At 44.9% G+C, this 25,514-nt stretch overlaps 1 protein-coding gene across 1 annotated transcript; it reads left to right on the top strand.

Annotated features, from left to right (window-relative positions):
* Nucleotides 1–1,412: 1,412 nt before the first annotated feature.
* GPRC5C (G protein-coupled receptor class C group 5 member C) lies at nucleotides 1,413–24,780 on the top strand. Its single transcript, XM_029599238.1, has 5 exons — nucleotides 1,413–1,599; nucleotides 6,455–7,514; nucleotides 16,510–16,604; nucleotides 22,101–22,232; nucleotides 22,924–24,780. Exons 2-5 carry the CDS (start codon nucleotides 6,497–6,499, stop codon nucleotides 22,954–22,956), a joined length of 1,278 nt encoding a protein of 425 aa, XP_029455098.1. The 5' UTR covers nucleotides 1,413–1,599; nucleotides 6,455–6,496; the 3' UTR covers nucleotides 22,957–24,780.
* Nucleotides 24,781–25,514: the final 734 nt, after the last annotated feature.

The raw sequence follows: 25,514 nt of genomic DNA, 5'->3' as shown, positions 1-25,514 counted from the left end.
GAGTGTGTTACAGAGTTGGAATTTCTGTGGATGTGGAGTGTGTTACAGAGCTGGATGTTCTGTGGATGTGGTGGAGTGTGTTACAGAGCTGGAAGTTCTGTGGATGTTGAGTGCATTACAGAGCTGGAAGTTCTGTGGATGTGGAGTCTGTTACAGAGCTGTGAGTTCTGTGGAAGTGGAGTGTGTTACAGAGCTGAAAGTTCTGTGGATGTGGAGTCTGTTACAGAGCTGCGAGTTCTGTGGAAGTGGAGTGTGTTACAGAGCTGGAAGTTCTGTGGATGTGGAGTGCGTTACAGAGCTGGAATTTCTGTGGATGTGGAGTTTGTTACAGAGCTGGATGTTCTGTGGATGTGGTGGAGTGCGTTACAGAGCTGGATGTTCTGTGGATGTGGTGGAGTGTGTTACAGAGCTGGAAGTTCTGTGGATGTGGAGTCTGTTACTGAGCTGCGAGATTTGTGGATGTGGAGTGTGTTACAGAGTTGGAAGTTCTGTGGACGTAGAGTGCTTTACAGAGCTGGGAGTTCTGTGGACGTGGAGTGAGTTACAGAGCTGGAAATGCAGAGTATATATTGAGATTTGGTCCCTTCCTGTATAAAGTTCAGACTTTGCTCTTATGTTCTTATCCGTACATAAGAACTCATCGAATAAGGTTATCAAATGATTTTAAAGGTAGTTTTACAGGGAGGTTGAAACGAGCTGGCTTTTTTTTAATGGCACAGAAGGCTCTTGGGACTTTTTCTTATTGCCTCTTTATGGCCAATTGAAAAGCAGAGGGCCATGATGTGGGAATGGACATGATGCGTGGAAATATCACACTGGCTCCCCCCCCCCCCCCCCCCAGATCCCATCGCCACCCTAATTATTTGTGTCTAGAGACGCCACTGCCTGTCTGTCTTAAATTAAACCACTTTTATGACTTTAAATCTTTTCCCTAATTCACCTCAGTGCTTTCTTGATTTGTCTCTCTGTCTTGACTAGATTGTAAGCTCCACAGAGCAAGGACTGTCTCGAAGGTGCTTTTGTACAGCGCTGCGTATACCCTGTAATGGTACAGAAATGTTTAGTGGTATTAGTAATCAGGTAAATACAAAATGTTTGAGAGCAGAGAGAGAGAGAGTAAGGACAAGAAAAATCTGCAGCAAAACCCAAGCGACTGATAAAGAAAAGACGTGAAAATGAAGTTTTTGAGAAAGTTACATTGGAATGCTTAAAGTGAGAGGGGGGGGGGGGCTATGGACTGAGCTCCCTGGTCTAGGAGGCCAGGAGAGGGGGGGGGGAGGAGTCTGTGTGTGTTGGACATCGGGGAGGGGGGGGGGGGAGATGTGGCCCCTTCCCGGGAGGAGGGAGGAGGGCTGGATCTGGGGACTGTAATAGCTGCTGATGTCACGCTGATGCGAGGAGGCTGTGCTGTCCCCACCCTCTGGGCGGAGAAGGGAAGAGACTTGGACGAGGTTTGCCGAGCACAGATTCCCAGCCAAGGGCTCAGCCGGCACCAGCATCTTGCTCCCTGTCTCGCTGCTCCAGGCTTGGGGGGACGGGGACGGGGACGGGGCCCTCTGGTTCACACGGGTGAGACTGGGACGGCGCGCTCTGCAGCAGGTAAGAAGAGATCCTTTCCTTTCCACCCCAGGCTGGCACCGAGCTGCCGGGTGCTGTGCGGAGGAGCAGGTGTTGGCTGAAAGTGCAGACTGCTCCTGTCGTGCAGGGTGCGCCTGGACGGCGAGTCATCGCCACCTCCCCCCGGGCCCCGGACGCTTCCAGTCAGGTCCTGTCAGCCCGGCGTCCTTTCCGGGAGCTCCGGACAAACCTCGAGACTTCCAGACCGCGGGCTCTCCAAAGGAGGGAGTTTACTGTCCTGCTTATTGCGACTTCTAACGACATGCCCCAAATGAGATCCAAGGCAGCAGCCCCTCTCTTCCCAAAACTCCTAAAGCTGGGGTGAGGGGGATCCTCCCGGCCAGAGAGAGAGCACAGAGACGGCTTGCGCCCCACAGAAACGATTTCACACTTTAATGCTAATTAAGTAGAAATATTTTCTCTAATATAGCTTTGTGAAAGTGTTACCTAAAGGATTGTTTTAATGTAGTGAATCCTCTTTTAGTACATTTAGCCAGCACCTTTGGTTAATGCTAAGAAAATTAGTTTTGGTTTTCTTTGTTACACTGTAAATATTTCCATGAAAAACTGAATGTATTTTTGGTTCCTGTGTGACCTATCACCAACAAATATGCACGCACAAACACCTATGTGCAGTAATGCAGGCTTTCCCCTGTTCCTCTCTGTTTGGGAGGATTAAGTTCTAATGATACAGCACAGATATATCTCAGAAAAAAAAATACTGTTAAGAATATAGTTTAATATTTTATCCATGCTTGTGGTGGGAGAGTGCGTATATGTGTGCGTGAAGCTTGCACTGCTGTTGCCTGTGCTCTACCTGTCCTGTGATGGTGTGAGTGTGTGTGCAATGTGTGAGGAGAGGCATATGAGGGGAGGGGCGGAGGGGGGGGGGTCCAGGAAGCTTGCACTGCTACTGCATGTGCTGTCCCTGTACTGTGGTTTAGTAGTGTATGTATGTGTGTGTTTAAGAACATAAGAACATAAGAAATTGCCATGCTGGGTCAGACCAAGGGTCCATCAAGCCCAGCATCCTGTTTCCAACAGAGGCCAAACCAGGCCACAAGAACCTGGCAATTACCCAAACACCTAGAAGATCCCATGCAACTGATGCACTGATGCAGTTAATAGCAGTGGCTATTCCCTAAGTATACTTGATTAATAGCAGTTAATGGACTTCTCTTCCAAGAACTTATCCAAACCTTTTTTGAACCCAGCTACACTAACTGCACTAACCACATCCTCTGGCAACAAATTCCAGAGATTTATTGTGCGTTGAGTGAAAAAGAATTTTCTCTGATTAGTCTTAAATGTGCTACTTGCTAACTTCATGGAATACCCCCTAGTCCTTCTATTATTCGAAAATGTAAATAACCGAGTCACATCTACTCGTTCAAGACCTCTCATGATCTTAAAGACCTCTATTATATCCCCCCTCAGCCGTCTCTTCTCCAAGCTGAAAAGCCCTAACCTCTTCAGCCTTTCCTCATAGGGGAGCTGTTCCATCCCATTTATCATTTTGGTTGCCCTTCTCTGTACCTTCTCCATTGTTTGTATGACACGTGCACTTTCGCTGACTGGTAGGGCATTGTGTGTGAAGCTTGTCCTGTTGCCGTCCATCTTGCACCTGTTTGGTGGTGGGGCACGGTGTGTGTTGCACTAAACGTTGCACTCTTGGAGTCTGCAGCAGCAGCCAGCCTCCCTCCTTCCCTCCCTTCTGCCTTCAGATTTGCAAGCTTGGGAAAAAAGTTCTTGCATTTTATTGTCTGAAAAGTCTTGAAAATGTGAGCCGCCCTATTCAAACAAGCTTATACACACTTCATAAATGTTTAGAGAGCATCGAAGGAGAAAGAGAGAAATAACTTAAGCTCCAACAATGCATTAGAGGAAGGAGAGAGAGAGAGGAAAAAAAAACAAACACAATAACATTGTAAATCAAAATAGTTATTCCCTACTAAAGGGAGAAAAATGGGAGTCCAGGCTTAGCTTCCTGCAGAAGGGAAGTATCAAAGGTTTTCAGTTGGACCCTTATTTTCTAAAAGTGTATTTACATTAAATAAAGTCCTAGTGGTGCGCGGAGGCAGTAGCCTTCCTTTTGGAGAACCTGAAACAGGGCAATTTTTTCTATAATTATTTTAATTTAACTTTTTACTGACTTTAAACTGCACAGTCTGGAGAAGGTGTTTGCTGGAGTTGCTGGTTGTGTGTTAACTAGTGAAAAATAGCAGGCTGTGGGAGCTGAGTGTTTTGACATCAAGTATCCTTGTGAGATTGCAATACCATTTATCAAACCAGCAGAGAACCTAAGGCAAAGATTTGTAGTCCAGGAGCTTTTGAAACCACGCAGGCCCAACACAAAAGGAACATCTGAAGGCAGGATCTACTGTGGACTTGAAAGTCATCCACCCACTACGCATACAGAGTTGGCGAACTCTGGTCCTTGAGAGCCACAAACAGGCCTTGTTTTCAGGATATCCATAATGAATATGCATGAAATAAGAGTCGCATGCACGCCCTCCATCTGTATGCAAATCTGCCTCCTGCATATTCATTGTGGATATCTTGAAAACCAGACTTGTTTGCGGCTCTGGAGGTCCGGAGTTGCCTGGATAGTTCTGTCACATCCTGCAAAGTTGGCCATTATAGTGAGAGGGCTATGTGTTAGAATCAGAACAAACTCCCAGCCTGGGGAGATGATCCTTGCGACCTTTTTTTTTTTTTTGTCCCACTGAATATTTCTGTTAGGGGATGTGGAAGGTTTCAATTAGCATAGCTTGTGCATGCAGAGGGCCGCTGAGTTCTTCTGAGCTGACAGAGCTTTCCAACCCTGTTTTAATTTAAAGCACTAACGAGCTGACTAATGAAGGGAACAATATTAGATTCTTGTTTACTTTTCTCCCCTCATTGCCTGCGTGATCCCCAGGTAGAGGGAAGTGGCAGGGCCTCCTCTGGTTGTCCCTTAATATTAATAAACTTCTTGTTATTGATAGCATCCTCTCCTGCCTTGTGCTGGCTTATTCTCTCTTTTTGCTGTCAGAATATTATGTAAACATGCAAAACTTCTCGGTGTGCCTGGTTTGCCTATGGCTCTCGGTTCTGAAGGGAACAGCTATGGAAAGAAGGGACTGCTTGTCTAGTTCTGGGATCCCCCTGTGTGAAACAAGACCTGTGAAATGTTTAACCCCCGGTGATGGCAGGAATCTTAAACCGTTTCTTGGCCCCGTCGCTTCACTCTTTGCTCTTCTTCCCCGGCTTCATCTTTACGTGTCAAAATATGTTTTATGTCTTAGGTTTGAGCACATTTTTTTTTGTAAATAAGAGGCGTGAGCCTTTTTTTATTTTAAGGCAGCAATCCCTGTTTTAACAAATCTCCTTCCCCTTGCCCCTCTGCAGCTGTCTAGGCCAGCAGTATTCGCTGACCGTCCTTGAGGGCTTCTAACGGGTCGGGTTTTCAGGATCTACCTGGTGACTGTGCAGGAGACAGATTTTAATGCACCCCTACCTCAGTTATAAACAAATCTGGCACCTGCATCAGGGAGATCCTGAAGACCTGACCCATGTGCGGCCCTTGAGGACCAAAAATGAATAGCACTGGTCTAGGCTGTATACAAAATAATACAAATGAAGAGCCCCAATAAACCAAATAACATTACATAATTACATACATTCCATATTATTACATAGGAGACAAATGTCTAATATCATAGTAAATATCTTTATTGAAAAATCATACAAAATGTTTTATTTTAATATATATCTCATGTGTTGCAAATCCTCATAATACTGAAGCATATCATCACACTAAAACACATCCATCCATCTACATACACACTAATTAAAAGACCTATCATCACTTACTAACACAAACCAACTCCCTTAATTGTGTAAACCCTATATCCAGCTCAGGTATGTTACAACACAAAATCAACCTACTAACACAAAATTATCTAACTAGCCATAGGCTCTATACACGCACACTTCAGATGTATCAATGCAATGAGTGCCCGGGTCCCTGATAATGAGAGGCACAGGAGCACCCTCAGTTTACCTAAATGCGTAACGGTGGGAGCAGCTGAGCAGATGGCATTGTCAAAAACTTTAAACACTAATATTTTCTCAGGAATTAAAGATGTGAACGAAAAAAGTGGAGCTTAATTTCATGCAACTGCTTATTGAAATGTTGAACCCTATTTTGCTATGTTGTTATTATTATGATGTATTATTTTTCTGGGGCAGTGTGACAGATCTGCTGTTTTGCTTGCCCGTGTGTGAGCGACACCGGGGTGGGAGATTGGGCGGCCTCCCACTTTGCTGCTTTTCAGCAGCTCTGAAAACCCCTTGTTTTCAGCATGGCACACATTGGTGGATAACATCAGTCACACCACAGACAGATAGAAATAAATGATCCTTCTGGACAATGCATTAGGTGCAGTGAGCTCACGCGTGCTGTATTCAAATCAGGCCTGCCTCACATTCCAAGGTCAGAGAGGCAGCAAGGTAGAAAGTGACTGCTTTCTTCGGTGCACATATTTATTAGCACAGTCCGAAGAGACAATCAGCCCCAGCCCCCAAAGTGTTCTCTTTCTTATACCAGTACCGTGGACAGCATATCATGTTATATCACTATCGCGCAATTACTTTCCCTCATAGAAAAGCCTGAATTGTGTGATTTAATAGTATTTGAATTGGGTGCGAACAGAGGAACATGGGGCTTTGGGACGTTCTCTTTTTCAGGGGAATCACTGCAGCAGGCCTCAGTTAGAACAGGGCTCCATTGTACATAACGTCTTTCTCCTGCTCAGGTATGTTATTAATTTTTTTTTTTTTTTTTTTGCTTTAGGCTCTGTGCCAGATTCAACCCATTCCTTGGTCAGGATCCAACATGGAAATGCCAGAAATTCTGCTGCCATGTCTGTGGCTTCTAGTAACCCTTTCAGCCTCGAGTGAAGCCCAGACGGCACCCGCGGGCTGTGGCAATGACTTGGATCCACTCTACTATAATCTGTGTGACCTCTCGGCAGTGTGGGGAATTGTGCTGGAGGCCCTAGCCAGTGCAGGTATTGTGTCCACCTTTATCCTCACCATTGTTTTGGTTGCCAGTATACCGTTCATCCAGGACTCCAGGAAGAAGAGTTTCATCGGGATTCAGGTTTTCTTTTTGCTGGGCACTTTTGGACTGTTCTGCATAGTCTTTGACTTCATCGTTAAAATGAACTTTTCCACATGTGCCTCCAGGCGATTTCTCTTTGGTGTCCTGTTTGGCATTTGTTTCTCTTGCCTGTTGGCCCACACTGTCAGCTTGAATTTCCTGGTGAGGAAAAACAAGGGACCAAGAGGCTGGTGGATCTTTGCCATAGCCCTGGGGCTCAGCTTGGTGGAAGTCATCATCAACACCCAGTGGCTAATCATCACCATCGTGAGGAATGGTACGGGCACACCAGGGAATCCATGCAACATTGAAAATAAGGACTTTGTTATGGCATTGATCTACGTCTTGTGCCTCATTCTAGCAACATTTGTCTCTGTTTGTCCAACCCAATGTGGACGATATCGGCACTGGAAGAAACATGGTATTTTTATCTTCCTTACTATTTCCTTATCCATAGCCATTTGGGTGGTCTGGATTGTTATATATGTTTATGGTAACCAACAAATGGGAACCTCTCCAAGCTGGGATGATCCAACCTTGGCCATTGCATTGGTGTCCAATGCTTGGACCTTCATCTTCTGCTACATTGTCCCTGAGATTTCTCTGCTGACAAAGCCGGCTTCAGATCAGTCTTTTGAAGAAGATTTATATCCAACTAGAGGAGTAGGCTATGAAACGATTCTGAAGGAACAGAAGTCTCAGAGCACATTTGTAGAAAACAAGGCCTTCTCCATGGATGAGCCCTCCTCAGGTTAGTCTCAGCTCTGCTCACTTCATTTACCTTTTCTTCTGCTTTGCCTCTGAGGGCTAGGGGGATGTGAAAAGGAGAAGTTGATGGAGAAAGAGAATAATCCTGGTATGTAATGGATGCAAATTAACCCATTATGTCCCAGTATCCTATTTAGAGGCAGCCTCTTAAAAAATTTGAGACATAGTTGGTTAAAATCTCCATGTTAGGAAGTTCAAATGAGGGAGACTTGAAGGGAATACTTTTTTTACCGAGAGGGTGCAAGAAATCAACCATCAGCAGAGGTGGTATTAACCAAAACAATAAAAGATTTCAAGCCTTCCTGGAATAGATGGAAAGGAAGGAGATAATCAGAGATTGAGATGGGTTTGTGGGGACACAATAGAGATAAGAAACTGGATAGACTGGGTGGAACATAAAATAACACTTTGACTATGTTTTTCCATCACATGTTCAGAACATGGTACAACATCTTAAAATACCTAAAAAATATATGCTATAATCACATCATAATAAATATTTTATAAAACAATATCACATTCAATGTAAATCATAATACACTAAATAAAAGGCATAATGAAAAATAAAAATCAGCCCAAATCATAAAATACATAGGAAATTAGAAAAGAAATCTACACCAAGAGCCGCAAAAACAAAATAAACTACAGGGACCTACCATGAGGTCAGCCTCTATTCAAAGAAATCCTAAATAATACAGTAATACAGCAATTCCTAAGACCACCTTCTATTAGGCAAACAAATAGCATTACTCAATCAAAGCTTGGATAAAACCAAGGCTTCAACTTGGTTGTTTCCACGAGAGCGCCCCAAGGGTGCCCTAAAAGTGATGCATGACTCAGTGCAGTCCTGAGTCTCTCCAGGGCAGCCAGTATTTTTTACTTTCTTCAGTGAGTCAGACAGAATATGTGAGAACTAATGAAGACGTCATTGCTTGGACCCTGCGCACGCTGTATACATTTTGTTTGGTGCTCTCTGACCCTTGAACACTTGTTTGCAAGGATACCAATAACAAACATAAACAAACATAAGCAACATAGTAACGAGAGCAGAAAAAGACCAATTGGTCCATCCAATGTACTCAGCAAGTTTCCTAAGGTAGTAACTGCCGTTCCGTGCAGGTTACCCCTACATCTCTGTTTAGGGTGGTAACTGCCACTTTGTGCTGGTTACACCAGGCCTTATGTTAAGGGTAGTAATATTTACAGTCAGACAGTGCTGCTTGAGCGTGCTTTGCCTTTGTCTTGGCTATAGAAGCAGTCCTGTGCTTTTTCCCTGATGTCTGTGTATCAGTACCCTAGACCGTAAAAGTCGGGGGCCCAGCGTTGGCTGTTGTCTGAATCCAATTTACTGTTTTTCCCCAGTAAGGCTTGTGTTATTCACTGGAAGGCAGGGCCGGCGGAAGCACTAGGCGAACTAGGCGATCGCCTAGGGCCCTGAGCATTAGGGGGCGCCGAGCCGCTGACGGCCAATGGCCGCCGGTGGACGTCATCCCAATGGCAGATACACACAGCAAGAAGATCGCAGGGCCGTGGTACAGTCGCGTCTAAGCATGCTGGTGCTCCTCCTCCTTCCTGCCCGCGCGGCCCCTGGAAGAAAAATGTTTGCCGGAGCCGCAGCGGGCAGGAAGGAGGAGGAGCATCAGCCAATGCAGGAACTTCTCCTCCTTCCTGCCCGCGCGGCCCCGGAAGAAAAATGTTGCCGGAGCCGCGCGGGCAGGAAAGAGGAGGAGCATCAGCCGCGTGCCGGAAGGAGGAGGAGCATCTGCCACGTTCAGAAGAGGATCAGCGCGGCTCGAGAAGACCGGGGCCGCTGCAGAGCCCATCCTGCAGTGGCCCGTGAAGAGGAGGCCCAGAGGTGAGAGAGAGACTGAGGGTTTGTACAGTGTGTATGTGTGCGTGTATGAGATGAGTTGAGAGACTGTGTGTGTGTGTGGGAGTGAAGACCTGAATGTTTGCAGAGACAGCATGGGAGAGCCTTTGTGTGTGTGAGAGACAGCATGTGGTAGTGAGAGCCTGTGCTTGAGCAAGACAGCATGTGGGAGTGAGAGAGAGCCTGTGTGTGTGTGTGAGTCAGCATGTGACAGTGAGAGCCCTTGTGTAGGAATGATTGTATGAGAGAGAGCATGTGACAGTGAGAGCCTGTGCTTGAGCAGGACAGCATGTGGGAGTGAGAGAGAGCCTGTGTGTGTGAGTCAGCATGTGACAGTGAGAGCCTGTGTGTAGGAATGATTGTATGAGAGAGAGCATGTGACAGTGAGAACCTATGCTTGAGCAAGACAGCATGTGGGAGTGAGAGTTAGACAGCATGTGCAAGAGAGAGACTGTGTATAAATGATTGTATGAGGGACAGCATGTGAGAATGAGTGCCTGTGTATGTGAGAGAGAGAAAGCATGTGAGAATGAGAACCTGACCGTGTGTTTGAGGGAAGCAGACAGATGGAGAGAAAATAAATATGTTATAAAAGGAATTGGCAAAAAATAAGAAAGGGAAGGTGGAAAAAAAAAAAGCCTGTGACCAACCGATTAGAAAACTAAGATCAGACAGCAAATGTAAAAAGAAATAAATTATTTTTTACTGATTGGAACATGTAATCTTTGGGAATGTGCAAGAGTAGCACTTTCTCTATGCGGATCTCACAATGTACGAGATCAGCATGGAGGAACTGGAAGCCCACGGGGCCTGCACAGAGGAGGCAGCAGAATGGGCTTCAGTGCCAATAGCAGCAATCAGCACCTCTGCAATAGCCATACAGCGGCAGTGACAGTGGCAACAGAAGAATGAGAGAGGCTCTGAGGTTGCTGGCAAAAGAAAGAGAGGGGGTCTCTGCCTTTAGTGTGTGCATGTGTATGAATGGGAGTCTGCCTGGGGGTGTATGTGTGTGAATGCATGGGTGCCTGCCTGAGGGTGTGTCTGTGAATGAGAATGTATGGGTGTCTTCCTGGGGTTTGTATGTGTGAGAATAGGTGCCTGCCTGTTTGTGGTGTATGGGTGTGTGTGAGAATAAATTGGTGCCTGCCTGGGGGTCTGTGTGTGTGAGAATGAATGTGTGCATGCCTGGGGGATGGGGAGGGAGTGGTGTGAAAATGAATGGGAGCCTGCCTGGGGTTCAGTGTGAGAATGACTAGGAGCTTGCCTGTGTGTGTGTGTGTGAGAACGAGTGGGAGCTTGCCTGGGAGTGTGTGTTTGTGTGTATGTGAGGGAGCCAGTGAGAGTGAGAGCATGAGTGTGTATGAGAAAATCCAGGGGAGTAAGAGTTTGTGTGGGGGTGTGTGTGGAGGGGGAGAGAGTGCCTTAGAGCCTGAGTGTGTCAGTGTCTGTGAGAGCGAGAGGTTATGGTTGGGTATAAGAGCATGAATGTGTATGTATGTGACAGTGTATGTGTGAGAGAGAATGGACATGTGAGTATGTGTGAGAGAGAGAGGATAACCTCCTAATCCTCGACAATATCAGGGTGACCGGAAATCAAGAGCTCCCACGTATGGACAGCAGGGGCTTTTTAAAATCCTTATTAATTTTAATTATTGTGTGTTATTTGATATATGTACTGTTTTGAAATATTTTATTGGTGTTTGGGAAATTGTAAAAAATGTATATGATTTTAATTAATAGAAATTCTATTTATCAGTAATTTTAAAATATTTTATTAGTATGGTTTTACTATTATAACTGATGCTTTGTTTCTTGATTTTATTTGTTTTATGAGGAATGGTTGTTCTGTTTTTCCATTGCTAATACACAGAGTCTGGCTTCTTGGGGTTTCCATTTCAGTTTTTTCTAATTTGTGCTCCTTTATTTTGTATTCTGTATTTGATCAGAGGTCTGTCTCTGCTCTGTATGTGTGACCATGATGAGAGATTCTGCTATCATATAGTGTCTGTATAGAGATCTATAGCAATTGGGTTTGTTTTGTTTCCTCAGTAGGTGGTGTATTGGTATTCTAGGACCCAGTGTAATATTTACCCTTGCTTATTCACAGGTAGGGTTATTGTTGTTTGAGTCCTTGGTGTTATTACTGTTATGTTATGCTGGGATTGCAGTATAGATTTTGGGTGTCTTTTTTGCGGTGCTTTGTGTTAGTTCACAATGTGTCTGGCAGTGGAAGGTGTTTGTGCTGCTGTTACTGTGAGGTGACACCAGAATTTGAAAATATCTTTTAGTGTAATGAGCTGTAAGGGAAACATCCAAGCTCCATTGTTGGGGGGATTTCAGTGGATGCACAGAGATACAGAACTGGAGGTGCAGGATTTGTATTGACATTCTGTCCCTTCGTATATATTCCAGACTTCACTCTCATAATCCATATAGAATTAGTTGAATGAGGCTATCAAATAATTTTATAGTAGTTTTACTAGAAGTGTGAAACTGGCCAGCTTTTTAAAATAATGCAGAGGACCCTTTGGACTTTTTTTAACAACACTTTTTTTTATAACCAATTTTAAAGCAGGATCCATGCTATAGAGGTGGGTGTGATGAAGAAATGTCATTTTGGCTCCCCCCCACCCAAAACAAATTCTTCTGTCTAGAGATGCCACTGATTTTCTGTGGCACACAAATGCATTGGCCCCTGGGCGCCGGAGACCCTTGGTGCGCCACTGGGTGCGAGCCATATGGGGCCGCAAGTGGTGGCAAAGAGGAGTGGAGATTTGGCGGGCCGCAAACAGTGCCCAATCTGCTCGCGACCCAGAAAACCCCAGTCAGCGGGCGTGATTGAGAATGAGGTAGGAGTCGGGGCCGAGACCGGGGGGGGGGGTGGGGCGCAAGGAAGAAGGCTCGCCTAGGGCGCCAAATCCCCTTGCACCGGCCCTGCTGGAAGGAATACAGTTTCTGCTCCTTGCAGGAATCTTCCATAATCGATAATGAGAAACACATCATGTAAAAGTCTGGAAACACGCCGGGGACTGGAGCATGTACGTGTACAGGGTGGGCATGTATTCCTGCAAGCAAAGTGGAGGTGGGAGTGGTGCAAAGACAAGAAGTGGAGACGTAGTCCAGTGGTTAAAGCAGCGGGCGGTAAACCAAGGAAGCCATCCTGTTCCCACTCCTTGCAACCTCGGGCAAGTCACTTCACCCTGCATTGCCTCAGGTACAAATTTAGGGTCTCATTTACTAAGCATTTTTCCCAGATGACATAGAATGGGAGAAAAGCCTTTGTAAATCAGACTGTAAGCCATCTGGGGATAGGAAAATACCTATAGTACCTGAATTAAATCTGCTTTGAAGTGCCTGAAAGATGGAATATAAATTTAAAAAAAAACCAAAATAAAACTTATCATTATTGTAAAAATATATACTGAAAAACCAACACATAAGCGGAGGACATAAAAACACCAAAAAACGAATCCACAGAAGACGGGTGTGTTCAGATACTTGAGTTCATCTACAGGCAAAGACGTCTTAATGCATGAAATGACTTTATTTATAATAGTTCAAATAACAGCAGACAGTGTTATCTGTATAAAGGCTGAGAAGATGTAATTCAGTTAGAGTAACAACACTGTCAGTCGTGTCCCCCCCCCCCGTCCCCCCCCCCCCCGACACGGGGCCGCAGTGGCTGCATCGGGAGGGACAGAGAGAGAGAGAGAGACCCCAAGGATCTTCAAGCCAGTGATTCAATGAATCTTAAAACAGAAGTGAAAATCCTTGGGGTCTCTCTCTCCCTCTGTCCCTCCCGATGCAGCCACTGCCAAACACGGCCCCGTGTCGGGGGGGGGGGGGGGGGGGGGACTGACAGTGTTGTTACTCTAACTGAATTACATCTTCTCAGCCTTTATACAGATAAGACTGCCTGTTATTTGAACTATTATAAATAAAGTCATTTCAGGCAGTAAGACGTCTTTGTCTGTAAATGAACTCAAGTATCTGAACACAACCTTTTCCTGTGAAAAAATATATTGACACATCAGATACACCTTTATTTCATGTTATTCTGGCAATCCCATCGTACACTGTCGTGCAAGCACAAAAAGCTTAAAAGGAGTATTTCCTTAGGTTTAAACTTAGCTGGGAAACAAAATACACACAAAAAAAATATCCCATTTCCCAAGATTTTCCCTAGTTAAAAAAAAAAATCACGTGTTTCCTGCTCATTACGCAGTTCTGATTTGTGGATTTCTGTGATTACTATCAAACACCTGTGCTTAGTGACATAAGCCCATATGTACGTGTGTATAGACAGTCACCTGTTATTGGCCATGGTGATGCGGATTATCTTGAAAAGACATCAAAGAACCACCTGTGACTCTACTGTCAGATTAGTAATTAACATATACTGCTGTACCAGAACTTCAGCAGCATGCAGCAGTGCTCCTGCAGCGCAGACCGATATCGCAGTGCACCAGTAGCATGCACCAGAGTCTCAACAGCATGCATCAGCAGGGCCAGTGCCAGCTTTTTTGCTGCCCTGTGCGAACAATTACTGTGCTCCCCCCCCCCCCCCCCCGGCTCATACATTCTCTGTCCTGGGCCCCCCTAAAAAACACCCAGCTCCCTTCAGTGATATACAAACTTTAAAAACTGACACCATCCCCCCTCCCCCGAACTCTTGGCTGGTACAAGGTTATTAGGTGCTCTAGGTGAACCTTACAGCCTTGTACAATGCTCCCCCGCTCCATTCCACACACACAGTTAGTTATGCATTTATATTATAAATGAAAAATATCACTTACATTATGTTTACATACACTGCTGTGATGCCAACCAGAAATCCCTGCAAAAAAGACACTTGGAACCCATATGGTATTAGGCCTATTGTGATGTGTATTGGGTGTGGGATTGACCCTCTGAAAGCCTGAATACACTCATACACTTCCTATTAGGAAAATGCCTCACTTCAATCACACAGGCAGAACATAAACAGACCCTCATCAAATACAGAATAGAGCAACCATAAAGCAGAAATACAAATGTGCAGACAAAAACTGAACTGGAAACCACAAGAAGCCAGACATTCTATGCAGTGCAACAATGAAAAAACAGAACCATCACCATTACTCAAACATCAAACAATAAAATCAAGAAATAAAATAAATACATAATCATAATACTAAAAGCATACTAATAATATTATTTAAAATCTGGTGAATAAAAGATCAAATAATAAAAAACTCATACACAAGTTTTTTAAAATGTCCCAAACACCAATAAAATATTTCAAAACAGCAGACACAGCAAATAACACTTGAAAAATAAAACTAAAAAGGATTTTTAAAATTCACGCTCTTCATATCTGGGAACTTTTGATTTCCAGATGTCCTGAAATTGTCATGGATTATCAGGCAAAGAGTAACTGGGGTAGTTGTGCACACACATACTCCTTCTCTTACACACACATGCTTTCTCTCACTCCCCCACATACATACACACTTGCTCTCTCACTCTCCCACACACATGCTCTCTCACTCTCCCACACACAAGCACACATGCTCTCTCTCAGTCACTTCCTTTGACTTAGAAGGCAGCAGCAGCAGCAGCAGATTCTCCTTCTTCAACTCCTGTGGCCAAGAGAACGACTTCCGGCCATGGGGCATTGGATTACTTCCTTCAGGACGCACTCTTCTTCCTCTCAGCAGCATGGCCCCGCCAAAATCAACAGTGTGATCAGCGCTGCCTTAGTAAGTGGAAAAGCAGTGAGGCCCTGCTGGCAATGCTGCTGATTCTGGCAGGGCTGCACTGCTTCTCTACTTACTAAGGCAGCGCTGACCACGCCATTGATTTTGGAAGGACCGAACTGCTTTTTCTTGGCAGCACTGGTGGGATAGGTTCCACCGGCAGCACCACGGTCCTCCTCTTGTACCCCTGGTGGAATCGGGTCCATGGGAGGCAGCACGGGCCTCTCCCTGCTCCCAACGCCGCCCCACCAGGTATGCCACCCTGTGTAATTGCATGGTTTGCACACCCTGTGGCACCTGGCCTGTGCACTAGTACCCCAGCAGTACACACTAGTGCTCCAACAGCACTCAGCACTATGTGCAACTTGACAGGACACTGCTTGTGAAACTTGCATGAAATGTCATCACAAAGTGCAGCCTCAGTGGAGTGTCCTTTTGAGACTCACTCTGCGAGAGCAGGCTGGGCCACGGATTAAGATAGCCTGATGTAGGAAGGCCAGCTCCCATCTACCCATGCTTCAGGAAAAGCAAGAAGGAACAAAGCATTCAGACATTTGTCTCATATTTATGCATTTATGAATTTGCCTAATCACTTGTTCCCAATAGCATCTGCTCAATGCAGCGGTACCAGCGAGTCTTCTAGATATCAGCCTGCACATTTCTTGACTCTGCCATGGCCTCGTTCTTCTAGGTCCCTTTTATTTTTATCCTAACATTTTATTTCTTTTAAGATAAAAGCTGTGTATCTTTTTATTTTGATCACTCCTTCCTGTTTTTCAAACTCCCTTTCCGATGCTCTCTCTTCTGTTCAGGCTTCCTATATGTCAGTAGGATGGTGGCGTGGGATTATTAGAATGAGATTCTTACAGTGGTGGATATGGCTGAGTAGGAGGCACGTTCAAAAACTTTGCTCATGAGTTTCTCCTCAGGAAAGGATGAAAGAGGCGATCTTTAATAATTGTGCATGTTCTAGCTACCAACTGAATTGTAGGAACATTGTGTCTGCTAACGCTGTTGCTTTAAGTGCAGGATTTCATCCCATAGGATTTCTCTTTCTGTCACATTTTGTTCCTTACCTGAGACAGCCCTGATAATCCTTGCCTCTAGCACTATTTTGTGTGTGTGTGTGTTGTCACAAGCAGAAAGTGAAGAGTTGATGAGTTAGGTGAATTGTAAGAAACCAATTAACCCTTCAGAGCCAGCAGGTCTGTCCAACCGAGCAGCAAACATTGCCTTACTTTTATGAAATGCTAAAATATTTATTCACACAACAACATCAGTAATAAGATCTGAGAAGTCTTTAAAAGTACTCTTCCCAGACACAGAACCTGACCAGCTCCCCTATCCACCTTTCTATGATTCTTTTACAGCCAAGAAGCCAATCTCACCATACAGTGGCTACAATGGCCAGCTGCGCAGCAGTGTCTACCAGCCCACCGAAATGGCCCTGATGAACAAAGGAACTGTGAGTATAAGCCAGCCTGAGGAGGGGGGAAAGAAAGGGGAAGTCACACATCAGTAACCTAGGCTTCAATATTTTACTTCCAAATATATGGGGGAGGGCACTGACGTCCAAAATTTGTTCTTGGCTTCTTTCAAATTTGGGATCTTATTGTTTGAATTCTATAAACACGAAAAGGTTAATGATCAGGGCCACAATCTGGATGCCTTTTAATGCCTACTTCAGTGCATTCTGGGGTTTATAGTTTTGCAAGATAGCTAGACTACAAAAACTTCAAAATACATACACCCAAAGTTAAAAAAAAAAAATAACCAAAACCGAAACAAAGGAAGGTGAGCGTGAAGCTGTCTGAGCCTGTTCTGGCTTTACCCCATTGCATGCATGAACCTCCCAAATCTGGCTTTTGTCAGGAGCATCACAGCTCCCAGACCATGCATGGAATTGGGAAAAAAAAAAAAACAAAAAACCAGGACTAGATCCGCCCATGCTGAATACAGGAAGCTGGTGACCCTGTCTTGGCAGAAATAAGGAAAGATTCCTTGTGCTTCACGAAAGACCAAGGACGTGCTGAAGGCTCTATGCGAACCAATTTCATGTCCACACTATTTATAACCCAGCCCTGCTCTCCTGCTATAAATGCAAACAGAGGCAAGAGCCCTGCTCTCCTGCTACAAACAGAGGCAAGAGTCCAGAGGTGAAGGGGCAGGTTCAGCTGCTTACCGCCCTCTGTCACTGGAGACAGTCACTCACTGACAAAGCAGTTGAGAAAGCTAATACGTTAACTGAGTATATAAAAAGAACGAAGTCTCACTAATAAGAGGGAAGTAATGTTATCTCTGGTGAGACAGAGAACTCGTCTACAAAAGGATGTTGCCAAGGTGGAGGCAGTTCAGAGAAGGGCCACCAAAATTATGTTTATGCTTTAACTGAGCCTTTTACAGACAGGTGGTCTATAAGTATGAAGGCTAAAGAAATAAGCGTGGCTTGCGTTCTGAGTCATTCACAGAGAGTGAAGGAGCTAAAGATGTACTCTCCAGGTAGAAGAAAGGAAAAGAGAAGATATGATGCCAACATTCACATATCTAGCAGGCTTCAATAAGATACCAGAGGGGTGCATTTTTCACAGAAAGAGAAGCTCAAGGAGAAGGGGGTCACCGTATGATACCGGAGGGGGAAGGGAGGCTCAAAAAGAATGTGAGGAAATGTTTTCTGGGGACACCTGAAACGAGACTTCCAGAGCACCTCCCAGGAGCCAGAACAGTGACAGAATTCAAGCCAAGTGACCTTAGTGGCAGCCAGTGAGGGTGAGGGGAAGGGAAAATACCACAGACCTGAGGCAGCAGAGTGAGTGGACAGTTACAAATGGGAAGACTGGGTGGGCTGGACCCAATGGATTTTTTTTTTCTGCCAACCACTGTATTTCTAACAGATCAAATTCGGTGGCTGCTGGCACACTTAAAATTTAATGAGCCAGTCATGATTTTTCTCTACGCTCTTAGACTGATTTAACAAAAAAAAAAAAAAAAAGAAAATTCTCAGAATGCTTAAAGATCATAGAAGCACTAGCAGATGGCCCACAGGTGCTACAAAACTGACAGCTGTGCACAGCAACCACTGCCATGCATATCTGCTCCACACATGCAAGGGTCCCGCGCAAGCTCAGATTCCAGGCCTTCAGCTGCTGGCAGGACTGACTTTTACAGGGAGAAGCTGTTGTACTCAGGGCAGCCACGGGACTCTGCAATGCTTCAGTTCTGTGAAGGAGAAAAATCTGGGACTAGCATATTTTACATTTTAAAAGTGTACTCGGAAAGCTAATGGCTGACACATAACTGCAACTTACAAAAAACAGTAAATAAGTCGATAGGTCTTTCTTGCAAATGCACTGTCTGTGGCGATGTGTATGCAGTAGCAGAGGCTTGGAGTAAGAACTACATCTGCAGCTGAAATACTCCAGGGATGGGGTATTATTTACCTTGTGTGAGCTGCAGTGCCCCTTATCCAGGGCAAAACTGGATTCTGCAGCTACTTGTACTGAAAGAAAAGGCAAAAGAAATCCCAGAAGCCCGAGAGAAAGGAGATTATAAAGACTTAAGACTGGCTCAGAATAAACCTGGGGATGGGGAGTTAGCTGTTGGCAGCTCTGGCCAGGAATCAATAACACGCTCAAAAGGCCCAAAATTGGGAAGCATTATGTAATAGAAAGCACACAGCTTGGGTTATGCCCTCCAAGCTAAAAGAGAACACAGCTTTAGTGCTCAAGACACCTGGTGTAATGCAGTAAGATCATGAGCTGTGCCTCTCAGCCGAAATTCAGTCAGGTAGAATTGCCATTTTTACATGTCCTGCCTGAGGAAAGGACTTCAGAAGCCCTGACAACCACATCTCGAAATGTCCCCTGGCTGTATAAAGCTATCCTCCTCCTTTCCCAACTGATCTCTTGATTTTTTTTTCAACTAATAAAGGAATGGAGGAAGTGAGAGAAGAATGGAGGAGGAGTGTGAGAGCACAAGCGAAGAAGGGAGGGTGAGAGACCAAAATTGGGATTTATTTTTTCCTCTAGCAATTTGAATTGTAAATGTAATTCTCATAAACCTTAAATAGCATTCCAAAATCCCCGACCTCTTAACTCAGATCGTGCCAGTGCAGCATGGAGTATTTCAAAGGCTTTTTAGGAAGGGATTCACGGAGATGCAGGACATGGAAGTGATGCTCTTTCACTGGATGAGCGCAGCAGGGACCCCGGGGCAGCTGTTTTGATGCTAAAAGAAAAAGATTTAAAAGAATTAAAAAGTATAGAGTGTAAGGCGATGATATTCACTTTCAGTCCTCAAAGGCCACAAATGGATCAAGTTTTTAGCATATCTTTAATGAATGTGCATGAGACAGATTAGAGTACAGTTGAGGCAGTACGCATACAAATCTCATGCATATTCATTAGGGATATCCTGAAAATCCAACCTGCTTACTGCCGGCCCTTAAGGACCGGAAGTGAATAGCATTAGTATAAGTGCTTAAAATGTGGAAAAATAAGTCTTTCAGGGTCTGATTTACTAAGCTCTCAAACATACAGAACAGGAGAAAAGCCTCAGTAAATTTGGCACTAAGTTTTTGATGCTCCATTTGTCTGCTAATTTCTGGTATTTTTAAAAATCGTTTTAATGCAGCTTGGAAGGCCGCAAACAATCTGAGAGCAGTCTGGGAATTTTCTCCCAGAATAAGAAAGGGTGAAAGAGTTCTCTTAGTACCTGTCAGTTTCAAGCTGTGGTTCTGGCCACGCTCCTTTCAACTATTGATGCATTTATTTCTCTGCTCGATTCCTGCTATTCCTACTACTACCCACTATTTATCATTTCTAAAGAGCTACTAGATGCAGGCAGCACTGTACATATACACATAAGAGACAGTCCCTGCTCCATGGAGCTTACAATCTTTTCAAGACAAACATACATGACAAACAAGAGTCTATAGGAAGTGTATTTAGTGTAGAGAAGTCAGACTGAAAAGGTTGAGTTTTTAAACTGGATTTGAATATTGCCAGAGAGACAGCATGATGCTCCGACTCAGAGCGTCTACTCCAGGCATAGCAAAGGTGAAAAGCATGGAGTCGGGAGCTGGCAGTGGAGGAGAAGGGCCCAGATAGAAACATAGAAACATAGAAATGACGGCAGAAGAAGACCAAACGGCCCATCCAGTCTGCCCAGCAAGCTTTCCACTTTATTTTTGTTTTTCCTCATGCTTATCTGTTACTCTTGGCCCCCCCATCAGCAACCCCTTGGTTCCAGTTTCCCTCCACCCCCGCCATCAACTTGCCCAGTGAAAAGAGTTCACAATGGAAGGGTGTGGGGGACGAGAAGTGAAGCTGGGGAACGAGGAGTCACATTTGTAGGCGAGTGAGAGACTCCCTGCGCAGGCCTTTCATGCCCCGGGTTGGCTGGGGCTGAGTGTGCTGAGGAGGCAGCATTCCCAGCCCTTGGGGGAAATGGTGTAACCTAGTGGTCTAATTCAGGGCCCATGATTGCAGGGTTTTGGAGAGCTTGGGTGCATGCCCCAGGCTGAGGATTGTCACTGTGGGACTACACTTAAGTGGGGAGGGGATAAGAACATAAGATGTGCCATGTTGGGTTAGACTCATCGAGCCCGGCATTCTGTCTCTGTTAGTGGCCATTCCAGGTCATTAGGAAGTATCTGGCAGATTCCAAAGAGAAGATCCAGTTTCCTTGTTCTTCACTCCCAGGGATAAAGAAGTGAGGTTTCCAGAGTCTACTTGGCTAAGAATGGTTTATGGACTTTTCCTCCAGGAACTCATCTAAACCCCTTTTAAACCTCGCTATGCCTAGGCCACATCCTCCGGCAACAAATTCCACAGCTTAATTGTGCATTGAGTGAAATATATAAATGGGACATAAAATAGGGGAATAAAATCTATGGGTAGCTGCAAATTAACCCTCATGGTGCCTCACTGGGACAGATCTTGGCACAAAGCATTTAACAAACTCAGACCTCAGAAAGTGGATTGTTGCAACTCTGTCAGGATATGAGACAGCGCACGGACACTCCTAGACAGTGCTCCTGGTGAGCCAGTGCTGGGGATATCGCCGCTCCATTCATTCCTCTATCTTATTTACGGAAGAGAGCAGGAGCAGTGGGCTGACAGTGCTCTGAAGGTAGCTAGGCTTGGTAACTCCTGCTGAGAATGGTGCTAAGGCACTGCAGTGGCTGATAGGGAAGCAGATTCTGTGCAATGGATCCTTTCTGGATCTCACCCAGGTCAGGAGCGGCAGTCATTGATCACTCACAGAGAAGTGACATACACTGTGAGGTTTGTCAGTACGATGCCACGTAACGAGAATTTTTTTGGCCTGCTTTTCCTGTTTCCTCCATCCCACGGCAGGTTCTGACACTGGAGCCTTTATTGCATGCAACATATTTCAGGCAAACAGAAGTTGGAGCTGAAGAGAAAAGCAGAGCTTCCAGCGGTCAGGTTGGAGAGGCTCATGGGTTAAAAGGGCAATGTAACAAAGAGACAGGCCAGCGAGGAGCAGGGCTGGGCTAGCAGGGGCCTCCATTTATACTGACAGGTTGATCCAGTCCTGAGAATAGTCCATGGCACGCACCTTGAAGAAAGCAGGAGGGCAGGCAAGTGGGGTAGGAGTGGGACCAGTCAGTAAACAGGGGACCCAACGGGCAGTAGTAAATAAGAGGACAATTCTCAAATCCATTTCCATGTCTAAATAGTGGTTTACATACAGAAATCGTCCACCTGAAACTTGCCCTCTATAAAACCCACCCAGTGAGGGATATCACCTTAATCAACTCAGTCTCTGCTGTCTTCTGCTTTGGTAGATGAGTATAGGAAGACTTCTAATGACCTCTTTTTATGGACAGAGAATTATTTGCCATTTTCTTGGACAGTGGGAAGAAAAGGCTTTTGATTTTAAAAGAATATTTAATTTTACGCATTTCAGGAGTCTCATCTCTTCCTTTTAATATTGACAGCCTGAAACGCCCTACGATGTCATCATCCCACGAGCCACTGCAAACTCTCATGCGGTCGGCAGCACCAGCTCCACACTCCGAGCCGAGGACGCCTTTGCCGCCCAGAGCAGACAGGAGGCTAAGAATGCTCAGGTCTGACCACTGACTAATACTTTTTACAGCAAGCAGACAAGAAAAGAGTAAAGGAAATGCCTGATTGTTTATTCTGGAATACCACGTGCGACAACATTAGTGATATTCTGGCCCAGAGCTTAGCATGGCTCTGACCGACCAGTGGGTGCTTTACTGCGTCCCATCAGCTGCACTAATCTCTCTGTCTACCAGTGCTGCTATCAAACTTACCCATGCCCTGCTCAGCCTGCTTCTGAAAACATTTCACAATTAGCCTCCAGCCCACAGTGAACGTCACACGAAGAGCTGCGGCACAGGAGAGGGTGCATGGTTAACTCATGTTGCCTAGGCCTTCCTTTTGTGCTCAAATGCTTCTACACTTGGGAAACTAGTGAGGCTTGGTTTTAGTCAGCTTAAGAAAGAAGTTAGCAACAAAGAAAACATAATTTCCTCTTAGAGAGAAGATCTTGTGACATTATACATCCATTTTCATGGATTATCCTGAGAATTTGGGGTTTTGTACATCCTGGTAATTACCAGCCACTCCCACCATACTACATCCTAGGAATACTGTTACAACAGCCCCAGATGATGCCTGCAACCCCCATTGGACTTCTGGAAAATGTATCATTATTTTTCCTTACATTAGATAGTATATATAGTAATATAGTAATGGGTTCTAATATTTTTTTTTCTCTCTTGATTCTTATAGTCTCATTCTCCCTACCCCAATTCTCGCTGGTAAAAACCTGCAGCTCCTGTGGCAGGACTACCCTGTGGAAGTTCCCTCCTCTCTCGGTGGCACTATTCCCTCTCTTCTGGGAGCGGTCCTGCCACCCCCTCCCCTCCCTCCCCCCCCCCCCTTTCAACAAAATAGAATCCTCACCAGCTTCTCACGTCTCGCGCTTTGACTAAATCACACTGAGAACATCTTCGAAGCCGGCCGGAGCTCCTCATCAGAACGTTGCACGCGCAGAGCTGGTGAGGAAAGGAGGAGGGGCGCGCTCTGCAACCTGGTCCCAAGAAAGCCATAACATTGCTGGGGCCACAGCCTCACTTCACAGCACTGCCACTCGCCAGCTTGGTTTCTTCAGAGACGCAAACTCTTCCCAATGCACGTGGAACTCCGCAGCGACACATCTGGTAACCGGACATCACATGTTTTTTTCCCATTAACATTTCAGCTCCAGCTAGGGTGGCGGGGATGCCATCAGTTCAACTGAATTCCTAAGACAATATCAAGAAATGGCGTGCTCTGGAAAAGTTGCGTAAGACCATTCATGCAGAGGTAGCTTTTTTCTAAGTCTGGTCAAAGCACTATGAATAAGGAATGTTTTTATAAAAGTCCTGCTTGTTTTAAGCAGGAGAGCCTGTATTTGCTAAAATTCGATAATTGGTGTTTTGCCAGGTCTTAGAATGTTGTAGGCATGAAATCAAGCGAGTGGCACTCCCATGGCAAATGCTGTGTGCATGCACCTCAAATCTCTACGTCTGTCTTAACTTAAGTTCCTATGAGATATGCAATAAATGCCCCTCCCCCCTGCCATTTTTATATCATGATTTATGACTTGAAGTTTCCACCAATAGCCTTGATTGTCCTATCTTTAAGTATGCACAGCATTTAATGATGTCGACCAGCAGAGATAGCACTGCAGATACTGTTTTGTAATGTTCATGATTGCTGTTTCCTTTTGGTTATTTAGCTTGCTTCTTTTGACTGGCATGGAAGCAGCATGTTCTGCTACAGGTAATACCCAGCAGGACTGGTTATCCTGCACCTGCCAGTAGGAACATTTTGCCCCATAGGACATTGAGATGTGTTAGATGCACCATCACACTCCAAACCCAATCTGCTGCAACAAAGAGGTCAGTGTGAAGTCCAAGAAAAGGAGAGAGGTTTACGGCATTCCAAAATAAAGCTCTGCCTGACATATTAAACATCTGAGCTAGCAGTGCTCAGGATGGGGTCACCACGGAGGAATGGACTGGAATGAATTCATGACTAAGAGGTCTTGCTTTTCCAGCATCCCAGTGCATTCTGCAGAATGACAAGAACTGGGATGTACTGAGACAGGTTTTAGGACACGGGACTGGCTCTGAATGTGATAAGAATCATGACATGGAGCCTGGTGGCCACACTATGTAGTGCAGGAAGCACCGCCACGAGGAGACACTGATGCTATGCAATTACGGTAAAGAGGTCCCATCATATTTTATCTCTAGGAAGGGGAAGAACAGAGACAGAGTAAACAGGTCTTACTGTCCCTCTGCCATGCCTCTATACATTTCCAATATGTTTGTCACACCTGGAGCCTTAATACAGTGCCTTTTGTAAATGTACATAGACAGTAAGATGTATTTATCCCACTATATTTGCAAATGTACTTGGGCTGCATGTTCTGTACAGCCAGCGCCCTATGTTTTATTTAAAGATATTTTTGTGTATATTGTATTTACAAACATATTCTGTATATACAGATTAAGTACTATTTTTACACAAGCGCGTAAAAAGGGGCAGGTATGTGTCTGTGTGACTGTTATGTTGATTAAAGTGTTATTTAAAATGTCAGGGACTCTGGATGAGCCTGCTTTTTCTTTCAGTGTTCCTTGTGGCTCCTGGAATTATATGGGATCTGATTTATCAAAATTTGTCCTATAGGTACAGAACGAGGTATACAAACTTTAATAAATCAGACTCCTTAGGTGGAAAAAAAAAAAGTTGCGTTTTCAGTTATTGAGTGGATTTTGAATTTGGTTTGCAAATGGAAAGGGGATTCCATTTTATTGTTGAAGCTAAGGGTAACACATGGCCTCAGGCCCTCATCAGGGGTTGTTAATCCTGCATTATTTTTATTATTTTATTAATGCAAGCATTGGATTCTGCATTATTTTAATGTCAGGTCTCATTGATCTGATCTATGGAGTGGGGACGGGACTGAACTAGATGGTCTGACCATCGAGAAGGAGGCTCTGGGCTATGGAATTAGTTTCTACAAATGGAAAGGCTGAAGCAGCAAAATAGGACATGTGTCTCTTTGCATCTGTGACGGATGAAGGCAGAAAAAACAAGCGCTTGCAACGTGAGAGAGCTAAACAGGTAAGGAAACAGGAGATGCAATGAAGAAATAAAGAGAAAAGACAAGAGAGAGGAAAGACGCTGGCATAATGAGAGAGAGAGCAAACAGTATGGCGTAACGTGGCTTTGTTGGAATGCTTCCATGGAACGCAGGCTGAGTAGAGCGAGAGCTTATTTTCAGAAATGCCCCCAGGACTCTTTCATTATATAGAAGGGCGAAAGACATT

The sequence above is a fragment of the Rhinatrema bivittatum genome, chromosome 4, assembly GCF_901001135.1.
Source record: "Rhinatrema bivittatum chromosome 4, aRhiBiv1.1, whole genome shotgun sequence".
Taxonomy (NCBI): Eukaryota; Metazoa; Chordata; class Amphibia; order Gymnophiona; family Rhinatrematidae; genus Rhinatrema; species Rhinatrema bivittatum.
The sequence above is the reverse complement of the archived record's forward strand: the minus strand, read 5'-3'. Positions and strand labels throughout refer to the sequence as shown.